The sequence below is a fragment of the Oncorhynchus masou genome, chromosome 16 (genome assembly GCF_036934945.1).
Source record: "Oncorhynchus masou masou isolate Uvic2021 chromosome 16, UVic_Omas_1.1, whole genome shotgun sequence".
Classification (NCBI taxonomy): Eukaryota; Metazoa; Chordata; class Actinopteri; order Salmoniformes; family Salmonidae; genus Oncorhynchus; species Oncorhynchus masou.
Window position 1 is genome coordinate 26,282,994 of NC_088227.1, and position 18,129 is coordinate 26,301,122.

General features: G+C 45.8%; 1 protein-coding gene across 7 annotated transcripts in view; it reads left to right on the forward strand.

Annotated features, from left to right (window-relative positions):
* LOC135557756 (SAM and SH3 domain-containing protein 1-like) overlaps positions 1-18,129 on the forward strand; it is a 321,252-nt gene that overhangs the window by 229,625 nt on the left and 73,498 nt on the right. For 6 of the 7 annotated variants that reach the window (XM_064991329.1, XM_064991330.1, XM_064991334.1 and 3 more), the window contains exon 2: positions 9,204-9,332. In XM_064991329.1, coding sequence (XP_064847401.1) covers positions 9,204-9,332 — 129 coding nt within the window. Of the gene's footprint in view, positions 1-9,203; positions 9,333-14,862; positions 15,005-18,129 lie in introns of those variants that run through there. The other variant, XM_064991336.1, reaches the window with a different exon arrangement.

An 18,129-nucleotide genomic window follows, 5' to 3' on the forward strand; every position in this document is an offset into this window, starting at 1 on the left:
CCCTCTCCTCTCCTCTCCTCTCCTCTCCTCTACTCTACTCTACTCTACTCTACTCTACTCTTCTCTCTTTCCTTTCCTCTCTTTCTTTCCTCTCCTCTCTCTTACACCTTGGGTGTTGTCTTTTAAATCCTGTTCTGACTGTGAACATGACCATTGAACTTGACTCAAGGCAGGGTGGTGCACTCTTGTATACACAGGGTGGGAGCCAAACAAGGTTTGGTCTATTGTATTATGGGTTTTTTCATCTCCATAAAACCGTTGTTGTTGTTGTTATTCCTTCCATTTTGTTTTAATTAAATACACACACATACATTAACATCATTTTTAGTGATGCACCGATATGATATTTTTAGCCGATACCGATAGTACATTCTAGTACAGTTAAATAGTTAACACACACATGGACTGGCACTGCATCTCAGTGCAAGAAGCGTCTCTACAGTCCCTGGTTCGAATCCAGGCTGTATCACAATCCCGCCATGATTGGGAGTCCCATAGGGCGAAACACAATTGGCCCATTGTCGTCCGGGCCGTTATTGTAAATAAGAATTTGTTCTTAACTGACTCGCCTAGTTAAATAAAGGTTACACACACACACACACTCACACACACACACACACACACACACTGACCAAAACGTTATTTTGTTGGCATTTGCGTATGTCCCCATTACCAGTAAAACATCATCAAAACCTATTTCTTTCACTTACTTGCCGTGCTGTTTTGTTTTTAATATTTTCAGTCGTTTAATTCTCAACCAGGATTTCTATGGAACGCCGCTTGGGTCTTTGACGTGTCAAATAACACTATTTGATGTGTCAAATAAGCTTGTTGACCAATCAGGACCTGAACATGACTGCACATCACATAATAATTTAACGTGTTCATACATTTTTTACACAGTTATTACACATTGATAACACCATCACTCGTATTTCATATGTCACAACGATTCATCGGAAGGAATGCTATGATGTTGGCAAAGTTGTCTCGCGCACCTACAGAGCTGGTCATAAAAAAAGCTAGCTCATTGATGCAAACACTGTTCTTCCCCAAAAACATAGCAAAAAGACAATCTGTTTCAGTAGCTAACTACCAGTTACGGTCTTGTCTCATCACTGCAACTCCCGTACGGACTTGGGAGAGTGCGTCCTCTGAAACACAACACCAAGCCGCACTGCTTCTTGACACAATGCCCATCCAACCCGGAAGCCAGCCACACTAATGTGTCAGAGGAAACACCGTACACTGCGCCCAGCCCGCCACAGATGTTTCTAGTGTGCGATTAGACAAGGCTATCCCTGCCGGCTAAACCCTCCCTAAACCAGACAACACTGGGCCAATTGTGCACCTCCCGGTCGCAGCCGGCTGTGGTAGAGCCTGGACTCGAACCCAGAAACTCTGGTGGCACAGCTAGCACTGCGATGCAGTGTCTTAGACCACTGCGCCACCCGGGAGGCCACTGACATTGGTTTTTAACATAAATGTTAAACTATATCGGGCCAATACCGATGTTGGCGTTTTTAGCTAATATCGTTCGATTCCGATTTGTTCACCGATATATAGTGCTTCCCTAATCATTTTAGGACACTCAGATTTTCAACGGGTGGTTTAGCCTGCTAGCCTAACAGACACAGACCCCAGGGTTGTTGTTGGTCAGATAAAGCAAAGAGTAAAGTCTTCTCCATAGCCTCTGTGTTAGATAAAGGCTGTCTCCCCAACCCACAGATGTTTTACCCCCTCCAAGCCCCCAGCCTTCCCATTCAATACCTCGTCACAAATCTCCCCTGTCCACTGGCTCCATACCCCCTCAGTACCCCCCTCACACTGCCATATGGACTATTGTTATCACATTCCTTCACTCCCACACACACACAAACGCACACTCACTCTCGCATACACAATCACTTACAATACACAGACACATAGTCAATCAATCACTTTTTTTTTCAAACATTTTTTTTTCTATTTTTTTACCTTAACTGACTTGCCTAGTTAAATAAATAACCATTCATTTATTTAACTAGGCGGCCTAGGAACAGTGGGTTAACTGCCTTGCAGAACGACAGATTTTTACCTTGTCAGCTCTGGGATTCGATCTTGCAACCTTTCGGTTACTGGCCCAATGCTCTAAACACTAGGCCGTCCCTTGTCATCTTGTCATTGTCTCATTGACACATGTGCATACAAGCTGTCCATTATGAAGTGGGCCCCCAGTCCGGCTCCTAGTCATTCTCCCAGTCAGGCTCCAATTCAGGCTCTTAGTCAGGCTCCCAGCTGTGTAGAGGCTGACTGATGGGCTACATGAGCTCATGGTAGGATAGGAATCCCAGGTATGCTACACACACACTGGCCTCCCTGAGAGGAACACTGCAGTAAGGAAAGACCTAGCAACAGCAGTGTAACAACACTGCAACAGCACTGTAACAACACTGTAACAACACTAACAGCACTGTAACACCACTAACAGCACTGTAACAACACTAACAGCACTGTAACAACACTGTAACAGCACTGTAACAACACTGTAACAACACCGCAACAACACTGCAACAGCACTGTAACAGCACTGTAACAACACTGTAACCACACTGTAACAACACTAACAGCACTGTAACATCACTGTAACAACACTGTAACAACACTGTAACAACACTGCAACATCACTGTAACAGCACTGTAACAACACTGTAACAACACTAACAGCACTGTAACAACACTAACAACATCAACAGCACTGTAACAACACTAACAACACTAACAGCACTGTAACAACACTAACAGCACTGTAACAACACTGTAACAACACTGTAACAACACTGTAACAGCCCTGTAACAACACTGTAACAACACTGACAACAACACAATAAAGCACATTGTAATGTTAAACTACAGCATAGGTCATTGGCTTTACCTCTGGGTCTGGAACTTAGAGAGTTGAAGTATTACAGACAAACAGTGCTGACAGATGAGATGTAATCCATGCCTGCCTATACAGTATTCTAGGCATTTAACACATACAGCCTGCTGAACATCTGTACATTTAATACACAAACTTCTTTACACAAACTGGAGTTGTGACTAAGATGTTTACACAGACATGGACAGCTTGTTTTATAGACCCAGAAAGGTAATGAACTGTCACCAAATATCTGCCTGAGTTGTAATCAGGCGTTCTACATGGACAGATACACTGACTGCAACTCTAGTATCTGGGTCTGTCTGTCACCATCTTGGACATGGTTGTGCCATGTTTCTGGGGATTAGGCAGTACTGTAGCTCGTCTCTAATAAGAGTGTGCTTCTCTCTCTGAGTGAGGAATGTGGGGAGACACGTGTCTGCTCTCTGAGAGTGAGAGAGTGCCTCCATAGGGAATCTCAGCCACCTCTAACCATGTGTCACAGTCGGGACGTAGCTGGAGTTACCGAGAAGTATTCTATGGTGGGAGGAGGAGTGAGTGGAGGACAATAAAGCTGAACAATCTGGATTTTTGACACGGGGCCTCTGTCTGTCTAGAATGTATTTCAATATTCTGTTGTTAATGTGGAATGGATTACCGATGGGTGATGGTGGGATTCACTTCAGGTTTGTGTTTTTCCACAGTGTGGACTAGTTTGTTGTTTTCATCCTCAATGTTGTTTTGGAAAGTCCTCTCAGAAGAAGCCCCCCTCTCTGCCTTCCCAGGGTGTCGTGTGCGCGTCTGCCCGGAGTTTATGTGTGTGTGAGGCACACTGCCTCCACAGTACCCCATTCATCCCATGTTGGCACAGAGATACTGGGTTCTGTTTAGAGGACCACAGAGAGAGACAGAGACAGACTAAGACTGAGAGAGACCGTTCACTCCTCGCAGAGTGACTCAATGCATGCTGACCACTCACCAAACCAGGCACTGACTAGATCAACACTAATGAATATTGAACGATTGGCCATCACTGCAATGGTTGTCAACATACACAGCACCGAGTAGTTATGAGTCCAAGCACCATAGAGAGACTCTTCTCAAATCTTCTCAGTGAAAGATGTTTCCGTTGCTCTCCAACCCCAGTCAGTTAGTAGTACAGTTGCCCCTTCGCGAAGCCCCACCACAGAATATTGGGCAACCAATCGCAGCGCTCCAATGTATAGCAACTGTCATTGAGTCTGACACCTTAGACAAGCTCACATTTCAAACTCATGAAAGTCAATGAGCGCTATGGCAAAACTGTGAGTTTTCATCAAAAGTAGCTAAATTGTTTAAAGGTTTACTTGCTACTGTGATTCCTGAAATGCAGAACCTGCATTTTGTTAATAAAAAATATATACTTTTGTTTTATTTGCTAGCTCAGCTGGTTAGCTAGCTCTCAGTCTTACTGACCACAAAATGTTGCTAACGCTAGCTAGCCACTTAATATAACAGGTTTTCTCGAAATGTATGTTAGCTAGCTAAGTTATCTATATTATAAATATAACTAGAATCTGCTGTCGACATCAGGATACGACTTGAGAGAACTAGTTAAAACCCCAAAATGGTAAGTAGTAGCTTTAACTGCATGACAGGCCATTCAGAGCCATCTAGTGCATAGCCACACTAATGACAGGCCATTCAGAGCCATCTAGTGCATAGCCACACTAATGACAGGCCATTCAGAGCCATCTAGTGCATAGCCACACTAATGACAGGCCATTCAGAGCCATCTAGTGCATAGCCACACTAATGACAGGCCATTCAGAGCCATCTAGTGCATAGCCACACTAATGACAGGCCATTCAGAGCCATCTAGTGCATAGCCACACTAATGACAGGCCATTCAGAGCCATCTAGTGCATAGCCACACTAATGACAGGCCATTCAGAGCCATCTAGTGCATAGCCACACTAATGACAGGCCATTCAGAGCCATCTAGTGCATAGCCACACTAATGACAGGCCATTCAGAGCCATCTAGTGCATAGCCACACTAATGACAGGCCATTCAGAGCCATCTAGTGCATAGCCACACTAATGACAGGCCATTCAGAGCCATCTAGTGCATAGCCACACTAATGACAGGCCATTCAGAGCCATCTAGTGCATAGCCACACTAATGACAGGCCATTCAGAGCCATCTAGTGCATAGCCACACTAATGACAGGCCATTCAGAGCCATCTAGTGCATAGCCACACTAATGACAGGCCATTCAGAGCCATCTAGTGCATAGCCACACTAATGACAGGCCATTCAGAGCCATCTAGTGCATAGCCACACTAATGACAGGCCATTCAGAGCCATCTAGTGCATAGCCACACTAATGACAGGCCATTCAGAGCCATCTAGTGCATAGCCACACTAATGACAGGCCATTCAGAGCCATCTAGTGCATAGCCACACTAATGACAGGCCATTCAGAGCCATCTAGTGCATAGCCACACTAATGACAGGCCATTCAGAGCCATCTAGTGCATAGCCACACTAATGACAGGCCATTCAGAGCCATCTAGTGCATAGCCACACTAATGACAGGCCATTCAGAGCCATCTAGTGCATAGCCACACTAATGACAGGCCATTCAGAGCCATCTAGTGCATAGCCACACTAATGACAGGCCATTCAGAGCCATCTAGTGCATAGCCACACTAATGACAGGCCATTCAGAGCCATCTAGTGCATAGCCACACTAATGACAGGCCATTCAGAGCCATCTAGTGCATAGCCACACTAATGACAGGCCATTCAGAGCCATCTAGTGCATAGCCACACTAATGACAGGCCATTCAGAGCCATCTAGTGCATAGCCACACTAATGACAGGCCATTCAGAGCCATCTAGTGCATAGCCACACTAATGACAGGCCATTCAGAGCCATCTAGTGCATAGCCACACTAATGACAGGCCATTCAGAGCCATCTAGTGCATAGCCACACTAATGACAGGCCATTCAGAGCCATCTAGTGCATAGCCACACTAATGACAGGCCATTCAGAGCCATCTAGTGCATAGCCACACTAATGACAGGCCATTCAGAGCCATCTAGTGCATAGCCACACTAATGACAGGCCATTCAGAGCCATCTAGTGCATAGCCACACTAATGACAGGCCATTCAGAGCCATCTAGTGCATAGCCACACTAATGACAGGCCATTCAGAGCCATCTAGTGCATAGCCACACTAATGACAGGCCATTCAGAGCCATCTAGTGCATAGCCACACTAATGACAGGCCATTCAGAGCCATCTAGTGCATAGCCACACTAATGACAGGCCATTCAGAGCCATCTAGTGCATAGCCACACTAATGACAGGCCATTCAGAGCCATCTAGTGCATAGCCACACTAATGACAGGCCATTCAGAGCCATCTAGTGCATAGCCACACTAATGACAGGCCATTCAGAGCCATCTAGTGCATAGCCACACTAATGACAGGCCATTCAGAGCCATCTAGTGCATAGCCACACTAATGACAGGCCATTCAGAGCCATCTAGTGCATAGCCACACTAATGACAGGCCATTCAGAGCCATCTAGTGCATAGCCACACTAATGACAGGCCATTCAGAGCCATCTAGTGCATAGCCACACTAATGACAGGCCATTCAGAGCCATCTAGTGCATAGCCACACTAATGACAGGCCATTCAGAGCCATCTAGTGCATAGCCACACTAATGACAGGCCATTCAGAGCCATCTAGTGCATAGCCACACTAATGACAGGCCATTCAGAGCCATCTAGTGCATAGCCACACTAATGACAGGCCATTCAGAGCCATCTAGTGCATAGCCACACTAATGACAGGCCATTCAGAGCCATCTAGTGCATAGCCACACTAATGACAGGCCATTCAGAGCCATCTAGTGCATAGCCACACTAATGACAGGCCATTCAGAGCCATCTAGTGCATAGTGCATAGCCACACTAATGACAGGCCATTCAGAGCCATCTAGTGCATAGCCACACTAATGACAGGCCATTCAGAGCCATCTAGTGCATAGCCACACTAATGACAGGCCATTCAGAGCCATCTAGTGCATAGCCACACTAATGACAGGCCATTCAGAGCCATCTAGTGCATAGCCACACTAATGACAGGCCATTCAGAGCCATCTAGTGCATAGCCACACCAATGACAGGCCATTCAGAGCCATCTAGTGCATAGCCACACCAATGACAGGCCATTCAGAGCCATCTAGTGCATAGCCACACTAATGACAGGCCATTCAGAGCCATCTAGTGCATAGCCACACTAATGACAGGCCATTCAGAGCCATCTAGTGCATAGCCACACTAATGACAGGCCATTCAGAGCCATCTAGTGCATAGCCACACTAATGACAGGCCATTCAGAGCCATCTAGTGCATAGCCACACCAATGACAGGCCATTCAGAGCCATCTAGTGCATAGCCACACCAATGACAGGCCATTCAGAGCCATCTAGTGCATAGCCACACCAATGACAGGCCATTCAGAGCCATCTAGTGCATAGCCACACTAATGACAGGCCATTCAGAGCCATCTAGTGCATAGCCACACTAATGACAGGCCATTCAGAGCCATCTAGTGCATAGCCACACCAATGACAGGCCATTCAGAGCCATCTAGTGCATAGCCACACTAATGACAGGCCATTCAGAGCCATCTAGTGCATAGCCACACTAATGACAGGCCATTCAGAGCCATCTAGTGCATAGCCACACCAATGACAGGCCATTCAGAGCCATCTAGTGCATAGCCACACTAATGACAGGCCATTCAGAGCCATCTAGTGCATAGCCACACTAATGACAGGCCATTCAGAGCCATCTAGTGCATAGCCACACTAATGACAGGCCATTCAGAGCCATCTAGTGCATAGCCACACTAATGACAGTCCACCACAACATACCCGATAGTCTCCTGATTAATAAGGGGTAGTCTGTGTTTAATTTGATTGTGTATTAAAAACACAGTTTGAGATCGTTGTGAGAGGTTTTCTCCAGTAGTTTGAATGGGGAATGGAGCTTCTTGGGAAAATGTTGTCCAAGGTTGCAACATTAACCTAGGGGGTGGGTCTTAGTGAAGGGTCGATGGCTATGACTCTCACTCATAACCTTGGAGTGGAAACACAACCCATTCATGTATGAAATTCTCCTCTGGTTTCAATGTATAGCAATGCACTAGCAGGTTCTGCTTCTTTAGTATTGATTCTACTGTTCCTCTCTGAATTTCCAACAATGTGTTTTGGGGCTAGTGTATTCTGTTGAGTAAAGTCTTTGTTATTTAGAGTGTATGAGTGACTGGAACATACTTCCTCCTTCTACCCAAACACCGTCTTCCACACAAAGACAGGAACCCAGCAGAGAGGTGACCCCCCCCGGCAGGAAGAGGGTGTTTGGGGTTGGGGTTGGGGTTGGGGTTGGGGTTGGGAGAATGTCATAGCCGGGGTTTAAAGGGCATCTCTGATCTGTGATTGTGTATGTTAACTGACCAAACCCAGGAAACACTCATGGTTGACCGCACACTAGCAGAGACACAAACACACTGTCCCAGACAATCTTCATCTCAACAGGAGCTTGTTTATAGGGCTTCGACTTCCACAAATCACACTGATGTACTTTCCTTCTCCTTTCTCCTACCCGTTGTCCTTTCACAACAGGCCATAGCTAGTATAGGCCACAGAGCTAAAGGGTAAAGGTGCTGTAACCTCTAACTCCTCCCTCAGTAGCACAACTGTGTTAGCCAGTTAGCTAATAACTATAGTCCAGATTGGCAACCAGAGGAAGAAGTGGTGTGCGAGTGATTAGATTTGTGTGCCCCTGCCCACAGCCCTCCACACTGCACCACCTGCCTGCTAGTTGGTGCCTCTCACGCGCTCCTGATTACAAGCGTATGTGTAGGGTTTTTATGAGGCTGTGCTTTGCCCAGAGTGAGAGACAGGAGGGGAGCTGAGGTTGTTAGTAGGTCCGTTTATCTCACCTGGAGTACTGTACTGTGGAGGTGAATGCGGTCAGGGGAGTGTGGATCTTACTGAAAGGATTGACTCAGACAATGTTATTCCTCCAGACGAAGGCTTTGGTGTCATATTGGCTGCTCAGATTGAGTAATGAGTATACTAGAAAATCTTTCCTCCATTCTACCATGTTCGAACATATGAGCTGCTTCTATTTTCTCCCTCGGAATCTCTCCCTCATTCTCAATGACTCTCTCCCTCTCTCCCCCTCTCTCTCTCTCTCTCTCTCTCTCTCTCTCTCTCTCTCTCTATGTTCTGTAGGATGGTTCTCTGGGGAACATTGATGACCTGGCCCAGGAGTATTCTGAGTACTACAACACCTCATTCAGTGACGTCAGCGACCGCATGGAGGAGCTACGCAAGAGACGTGTGTCCCAGGACCTCGACATGGTACGTCCCTACAAACACACTCATCACATACCGAGTACCTACAAACACCAATCATACTGTTGCATGTCCCCACAAACTCAAGGCCATCAATCCTGCTGCAATACAGTGGAACTGAGTCCCCACAAACCATCACCTACTACTGCAGCAGAGTATAACCAAGTCCTATCAAAACAGGCAACCCACCAGCTTAGATCAATACAATATCAGCTAAAGAGCTGTGGTAACCCACTTCTTCATGGCTCTACAATTTGTTGTTGAATTTATATAGAATACAACTATGCTGATTTTACTATTGTGAAGTGAGAGCCAAAATGCTTGAGGAAAATGTTCATTTTGTCATATCTCCTTTTTATAATTCATAGTATCCTCAAACACGTCGTTCTTCGATCAGTTTGATATCTTTACAGAGTGTGATTTCCCAATGTGCTGCCAACAGCCTGGGAGCCAGACCGGGAGTTGGGGGAGGGAATTTTGGAGAGCAATCCAGTGAGTGTTTGTGTTTGTGTCTGTGTTCTAAAACACTTAGTTTGCCCTCCTGCCTCCTGGTGCCTGAAAGTGCTTGGTTGTGTTTTGGGGCTTCTAGGGGTTCTCATTCACATGGATGTAGGGTAGTGGGGCATGGTACCTCTGGGTTGCCAAGTTACTGGCTGAGGTATTGAAGAATGCAGCTGCTCCTGGCAGAGAGTGCTGCTCTGAGTACCTCTGGGGTCTATGCTCCATACACTCACAACACAGAGAGAGATAGGGGGGTTAGTGTTCATATGCTAGCTTTATTAACAGGCTATGATAACACTATTCAAAGTGATTGGTATCTGTTTAGAATCCTTGAAAACAGACAGCATCCGTTCAGTTCTGAATTCGCATTTCCAGAACTCCAAGTAGTAAACTGGACTGACCTCAGTTTATTCTACTCATCCTGAACATAAAAAGAAGTGAGCCGAATTTAAACAAATTAAGCTCAAACAAATCCAGCACTTACAAATATAGTAACTGCTATTTATTTAGTTTTATTCTGTAACAGAAGTCACAGGGACACATTTTGTGTTGAGCACAAAAACAGATAATTCAATTAAGTGGGAAGAGAGTGACCATACCTACGCTAGAGACATATTTGTAGGACTCCTATTTCATTGACAAATTTCCACCGTTAATCTCCTCAGCTCTATCATAAAGTACTATCCAATTATAAGCATAATAGAGTTTGAGCTAGATATTGATTAGAAAACGAGAGACACATAGGAAATCCCCCAGGCTTTCAGCAGCCATGTGGTTTTGGTTGATTTGAGAGGTGGGTCTCAGTGAAAGATGGTATGGTGAGTTATGGAGGGCTCAGCTGTCCTGATTGATGCTGGCCAAAGATTATGTCTGCTCTGCTCTCAGAGCTTTCCAGTGAAGCAATCTCACATCCATCATTGAAGACTCAGTGTCTGTCGTTTGAGAGAATCTCTCCATAGTTTTATGTGTGTGTGTGTGTGTGTGTGTGTGTGTGTGTGTGTGTGTGTGTGTGTGTGTGTGTGTGTGTGTGTGTGTGTGTGTGTGTGTGTGTGTGTGTGTGTGTGTTGTGTGTGTGTGTGTGTGTGTGTGTGTGTTCATGCGTGTGTGTTCGTGCGTGTGTCTGTATGTGTGTTTGTGCATACTGTATACACTGAGTATACCAGACTTTAAGGACACCTGCTTTTTCCATGACATAAACTGACCAGGTGAATTCAGGTGAAAGCTATGATCCCTTATTGATGTCACTTTTTAAATCCACTTCAATCAGTGTAGATGAACGGAAGGAGACAGGATAAAGAAGGATTTTTAAGCCTTGAGACAATTGAGAAATGGATTGTTGTGTGCTATTCAGAGGGTGAATGGGTAAGACAAAAGATTGAAGTGCCTTTGAACGGTGTATGGTAGTAGGTGCCAGGCGCAACGGTTTGTGTCAAGAACTGCAACGCTGCTGGGTTTTTCACGCTCAACAGTTTTCCTTGTGTATCAAAGAATGGTCCACCCAAAGGACATCTAGCCAACTTGACACAATGGTGGGAATCATTGGAGTCAACATGGGCCAGCATCCCTGTGGAACGCTTTTGACACCTTGTAGAGTCCATGACCTGACGAACTGAGGCTGTTCTGAGAGCAAAAGAGGGGGGTGCAACTCAATATTAGGAAGGTGTTCCTAATGTTTTGTGCACTCAGTATATATGTGTTTGTGCGTGTGTGTGTGTGCCCCTGTTTATGTGTGTGTCTGCATGTGTGTGTGTTTACGTGTGTGAGAGGATGAGTGAAGTGGGTCACCTCTCTGTACGTATTGGGAAGGTTGGGAATGTTCCATCCTGGAGAGATAAAACAGGGGAAGAGGAAGCCTGGATGTACTGCCTGTCTGTCCTGCCTGGAAGAGAGAAGAGCTGGCTGGGTTGGGACAGGACGGGGGCCTGGGGAGTTGGGGTGGGAGGGCTACAGAGCATCTTTAACAGATCTAGAGGAGGAGGAGGAGGAGCACCTAAGAGCCTGCAGCTGTCTGTCCCTCCTGCACAACTTGGAAAGGAAAGTGGAGGAACAGAGAGAACGGAGGGAGGAGATATGGGGTGGGAAGGCTGTTTATTCACACACTCAGCAGAAGCCAGCTGTAGAAGGAACTATATATCATGATAACTACACTGAGCTTCAAAGTATTGGGACAGTGGCACATACTTTGTTGTTTTGGTTCTGTACTCCAGTACTTTGGATTTGAAATGTTACAATGACAATAAAGGTTAAAGTGCAGACTGTCAGCTTTAATTTGATGGTATTAATCTAATAATCATTGTATCATTTCAAATCCAAAGTGCTGGAGTACAGATCCAAAACAACAACAACGTGTCACTGTCCCAATACTTTTGGAGCTCAGTGTATATTTAATAACGCCATATTCCATTTTAAATGAGAACATACTGACATGATGCATCATATGCATTCCACTGCCTTTTCACAGTTTTACCAATGGCACAACTCACTGTTGAAGACAATACTATGTCTTTCCCAGTATTGAAACAGAAGCACATAGCAGACATTGTCCAGTCAGTATTTAGTGTTTTCAGGAGAGTGTTCTTACCAACTGCGGTTACTCCACTCTCCCTTTGGCTGGTGTTATGCGTCTGGACTGGACATCTTCTCAGACGGCCTCAAAACTGGAACAAGGGAGGGAGAAGGCGCAGAGAGAGAGAGCAGGTATATCTCACTGGTCATCCCCAAAGCCAACACCTTCTTTGGCTACCTTACCTTCCAGTTCTCTGCTGCCAATGAATGGAATGAATAGCAAAAATTGCTGAAGTTGGAGACTTATATCTCCCTCACTAACTTTAAACATCAGGTATCTAAGCAGCTAACCGATTGCTGCAGCTGTACATAGTCCATCTGAAAATAGCCCATCCAATCTACCTCATCCCCATTTTGTTTTATTTAATTTTTGCTCTTTTGCACACCAGTATTTCTACTTGCACATCATCATCTGCACATCTATCACTCCAGTGTTAATTTGCTAAATTCTAATTACTTCGCGACTATTGGCCTATTTATTGCCTTACCTCCTCACGCCATTTGCACACATTGTATATATACTTTTTTCTGTTGTATTATTGACTGTATGTTTGTTTATTCCATGTGTAACTCTGTGTTGTTGTTTGTGTCAAATTGCTTTGCTCTATCTTGGCCAGGTCGCAGTTGTAAATGAGAACTTGTTCTCAACTAGCCTACCTGGTTAAATAAAGGTGAAATAAAAAATGTAAATAAAATGAGAGAGAGAGGGAGACTGGCCAAATAAATAGAGAGAGAAAGAAAGAGAGAGGGAGAATGGGTAGAGAGAAAGAGGGAGATAAGGTAAAGAAAGAGAGCAAGAGAGAGAGGGGTGGGGTATTACTCTTGTGTCATATGAAGTGTGTCCAGACAGTGGCTGCCAGACAGTCCCATCTAGGATCTCTCCGAAGAGCAATAGGAATGAGTTATATAAAGCCATTATGTTAAAAGGTAGAGACGGACAGTACAATGGCCTGACATTTAGACATCCCCGCTGGGACATGGCCTTTCAGGGAGGGGTTGTCTATCACAAGGGACGAGTGTGGTGCCTCTCAGAGGACTTGTCCACCCCGCTCCTTCAAAACCTTCTCCTCTTCTTCATTCTCTCATCACCAGGCCTCTCCTCTGTACTGGCCCCATTGTAATCTGTCCTCTGTCTCTTTTGCTGTTCTGATGTGGCCTCCCCTCCCTTCTTCACACTCCTGCTGCAACACACAATGAGCCCTCCCTGTCCGGTCTGGACCAGCCTTTAGTCACTCCCCAGTCACCTCAGGCCAACACTGACCCTGAAGCATGTGACCCTGTGTCAAAGGTCACTGCAGCTGTTACCTTACCTGAACCTTACACTTTGGCTAAAAGAAGCAAACTTGACAGTGGACATTGGAAGACTGTTCCTCTGTAGTGAGAAAGGCCGTAGGGGAATGTTCTTCAATTCTGGTCCCGGAAACCCACAAGGTCTGCATGCTTTAGTTTCAGTCCAGTACCAGCACACCTGACCAGATTCAACTAATTCAGGTCCTTAATTTACTGTGGGTCTTCAGGACCAGGATTAAGTACCACAAATCCAAGTATCACATACTTGATATAGATCCAATTTGCTTTTCGGGGGAAAAGTGTTGCACAAACCAAACAAAACCCCTTGTTATTTTGATTTGTGAAACGCTTCCCCCAACCTTAGAGCCTGTCCCGACTGTTGTCTTGGTTGTGTTTTAGAAGTGGGGTTCTTGGGCTTCCGAGTGGTGCAGTGGTCTAAGGCACTGCATCTCAGTACAAGAGGTGCCACTACAGCACCACTACAGTCCCTGGTTTGAATCCAGGCTGTATCACATCTGGCCGTGATTGGGAGTCCCATTGGGCGGCGTACAATTGGCCCAGTGTTGGCCCGGTAGGCCGTCATTGTAAATAAGGATCTGTTCTTAACTGACTTGCCTAGTTAAATAAAGGTTACATCTTTTTTTGAAACAGCCCCATAGATGTTGATGGAGGCTCTCTGTCTCTGTAATGACTATCAGCATACCCTCTTCCTGACTGACCTGTTAGTTTTATGAGCAGCCAGAACACAAAGTGTTAGGCAAACATCCCTCTAGGAGAATGAGGGCCATGGATTAACTCCATCCCGCACAGTCGCCAAGCTGCCTTATAGTCCCACTGACTGTGCTACTTTCTCTTCAGGCTTGATTAAGCTTGATTGGTTTGGTCGAGAACAGTTAAACCCCACTGGTGATTATAACAGTGTGAGCATTAAACAGATTATAAGCAAACCATTATATAGAAAAGCCACTTCTGTGGAAGACTTTGGAACCTATTTGTGTCCCAGTCTCACTCGTCTCTCTACAGCCCAGTCTAAGTACATCAACCATAGCCATGTAATCAGTGCTGGATGGCTACAGCAGTACATTGGCCTGTTTTTCGTCCCGCAACAAGCCATTGTTTACAGACAGCTCGTTGATGGAGCTTACGTCTCCCATTTTCCACCTGTAGAAGTGAGAGATTATGTGGTAGCCTAGTCTTGCATGACTGCGTGTTATAGAATTGACTACAATGGCAGCCCACGGGTGAATAATGGTAGACCCTGGATTTAAATGTGTTTTAAAACGCTTATTTGATAGCGAAGGACACATTCAACCCGACAAATCGTAAGTATTGTTCCTAGAGATATTGGATATGCCTCTGTAACATTAAAATGCTATTTTGGTGAAACCGAACAGTTTCAATTTGGTTGATCAACGACACCAGGCTACGGAAGCATCCGGAACGAGAGATCTGTCTGTTAACAATGGCTTGTTGCGGGAAGAATGAAGTCTTAGATCCACTGAGTGCTGGATGACCGATGGTGTTTTATGCTGTCTGTCTTTCTGTGATCAGAGAGACACTGAGGGCAGGGCAAGACTGGGCAGGTAGATACTGGAGATACAGAAACCCTGTAGGGGCAGACTGGACTGGCAGGTGCCACCTCACTGGAGACAGTTGTATCTCTCTGATTGAATCAGATATGGAGGACAATAATAAGCACAAAAAGCATGTTGTATTTCATCATAACAAACTCTCTGATGCTAATCATCTGTCAAGGTTGACTAAATGTCCCCAGGATTGTGGTTAGTGAAATGCAAAGCCTTCTTTCCTGCACCAACATCCAGGTTTCCAGGTAAGACACCAGAGAACCCCAGTCAGTGACATGTCAGGTGTTGTTGTGAGAGAATCTGTACAGGTGTAAGATCTTCATTTGCAGGAAAATAGTCCCCGCAGCAACAGGAAATGTGGATGATTATGTGGATTATAATTTATGGACATTTTTTGTAGGGGTTGATACATTTTTCATCTTAAATTTCAAAGTCTAAATTACCATCGGTTAGAAGCCTTTTAAAAACTCAAAGAAACTACAAGCTTGCATTTCCTGCTTTGCAGGAACATTCTCGTCATCAAACGAGTGATCCAATTAAGATCCTACATCTGGTAGCGCCTCATGTTCTCTATAATGGTTTCTAATGTAGAGATGCGTGTGAGCCTCAGTTGGTTCAGGACTCAAGCTTAGGCATGTCTGTGTTGCACTGCTCTGTGAGGTAAGCTGATGCCTGTAATTATGGGCTAATACCTGGTTGAAGAGAATTCACCTCATGACTTTGATATGGGGTCAGTTCAACAAAGTTAGACATGCTACAGTAGGAGACAACCTGACTCTGGGTTTGCTCCAGCTATTCCACTTCCTAAACGGTATTTATTACTTAGCCTATTATCTTTCAGGCACAATAAGAACAGGGAAGTAAACACGTTGATGTTTTGTATGTGTGTTGAAGGCCAGAATGCCCAGGTAGTGTCACTGCCAACGAAAGTGGTTTGCACTTGGCGGTGCAGCTATCAGCAGAGGTTTGTCTATAGATGTTTGGTGTTACTGTGTTTTTAGACCCTTGGCTTAGCTGCTCTGCTAGTGAAATATTTATAGATTGATGAAGTGTGTATTTAACTGTATTAGTCCGTTTTGGATCATAACCATGGCTACACACACACACACACACACACACACACACACACACACACACACACACACACACACACACACACACACACACACACACACACACTTAATTGCAGACATTGCAAAAACACACAAAGACATCGTAAATCCAGGTCCAAGGCGGGCATGTTGAACCACAGTCTGCTGCATCACCCCTGAGCTGCAGCGTGCCACCGTTCATTTACAGGAAAATACTCCACAACCTCACACATACAGACTGCATCATGACTAACGCCTCTATTTAATTTCCTTCTGGGAGGACTCGTGTGTGTGTGTGTGTGTGTGTGTGTGTGTGTGTGTGTGTGTGTGTGTGTGTGTGTGTGTGTGTGTGTGTGTGTGTGTGTGTGTGTGTGTGTGTGTGTGTGTGTGTGTGTGTGTGTGATTAATAATCCACACACGCATGTGCTTGTCAGTGATGTCTTCAGGATCAGCTGGTTCAGCAGGCTTGTCTCTCCACAGTCTTGTTTATCCACTAACTGTCTCTCTTGGCTGGGACTGGGCTGGTGCCAGGCTCCCCAGCTGGCCCCGGTGCTCCCACGTCTTCCTCCAGGTGTGGACATACAGCCACCTCTCTCACCCTAAGCCCTGCCCCAGGCCACCTGTTCTGGTCTGGTTTGGGCCACCTGGTCTGGTTTGGGCCACCTGGTCTGACCTGGTCTGGAACCCCTGGTCTGACCTGGTCTGGGCCACCTGGTCTGATCTGGTTTGGGCCACCTGGTCTGACCTGGTCTGGGCCACCTGGTCTGATCTGGTCTGGGCCACCTGGTCTGACCTGGTCTGGGCCACCTGGTCTGATCTGGTCTGGGCCACCTGGTCTGACCTGGTCTGGGCCACCTGGTCTGACCTGGTCTGGGCCACCTGGTCTGATCTGGTCTGGGCCACCTGGTCTGACCTGGTCTGGGCCACCTGGTCTGATCTGGTCTGGGCCACCTGGTCTGATCTGGTCTGGGCCACCTGGTCTGACCTGGTCTGGACCCCCTGGTCTGACAACCAACATAGTAGGCCTCAGTGTGTTTCCAAAGCAGGCGTACATATGGTCTGCAATGTGCTGGGATTTTCTTAGTTGGTTTGCATGCTCTGGAGCGTGGGAGTATTGTGGATGGAACATAGCTCTTGTGTCTCATTCTCACCACTCCCTACTCTCTCTCCCCTTGTTCTGACTTATTTGGGTCTAAGGTAGCACTGCAGATTTAGTTTTAGTTTCTGTACCCTTTGAAAAGTTGTATTTGTTTTGCGCTGTCTTTGAAGGCTGCTGGCCCTCAGTGAGAAGTGTGGGCTGCACTAGTGTTGGTTCCAGGTTTAGTCTGGACAGATGTTCAGGCTCCTGTCTGCAGGGTAGACATTGTGATCCTCATTAGCAACTGTCTCCTCTCCTCCTCACTCCAGTAACTTTCCACGCTCTCTTAACTCTCTTCCCCATCTCTCCCCATCTCTCCCCATCTCTCTCTCCCTCTCCAACGCCCGTTGAACAGTATGTGACGATGCGAGCTCCCTACTGCTCGCTCATCACGTCAAACCACCATTCACCATTCACCATGCGCGACAAGTAGCCTACAAACATTTCAGTTTTTATAAACTGCATTACTGCCTTAAACTTATGAGTGCAACATTCGTTTGTGCTATTAGAGGTAACACAAACTCAAGGACTATTTATTTTGTCGCACACACCACATCCTTTCTCTGAAACATATCGTGTCAGCAGCACTGGCTGTCAATCCCTGCTGAACTCTCAAACAGTTCTTGTTCACT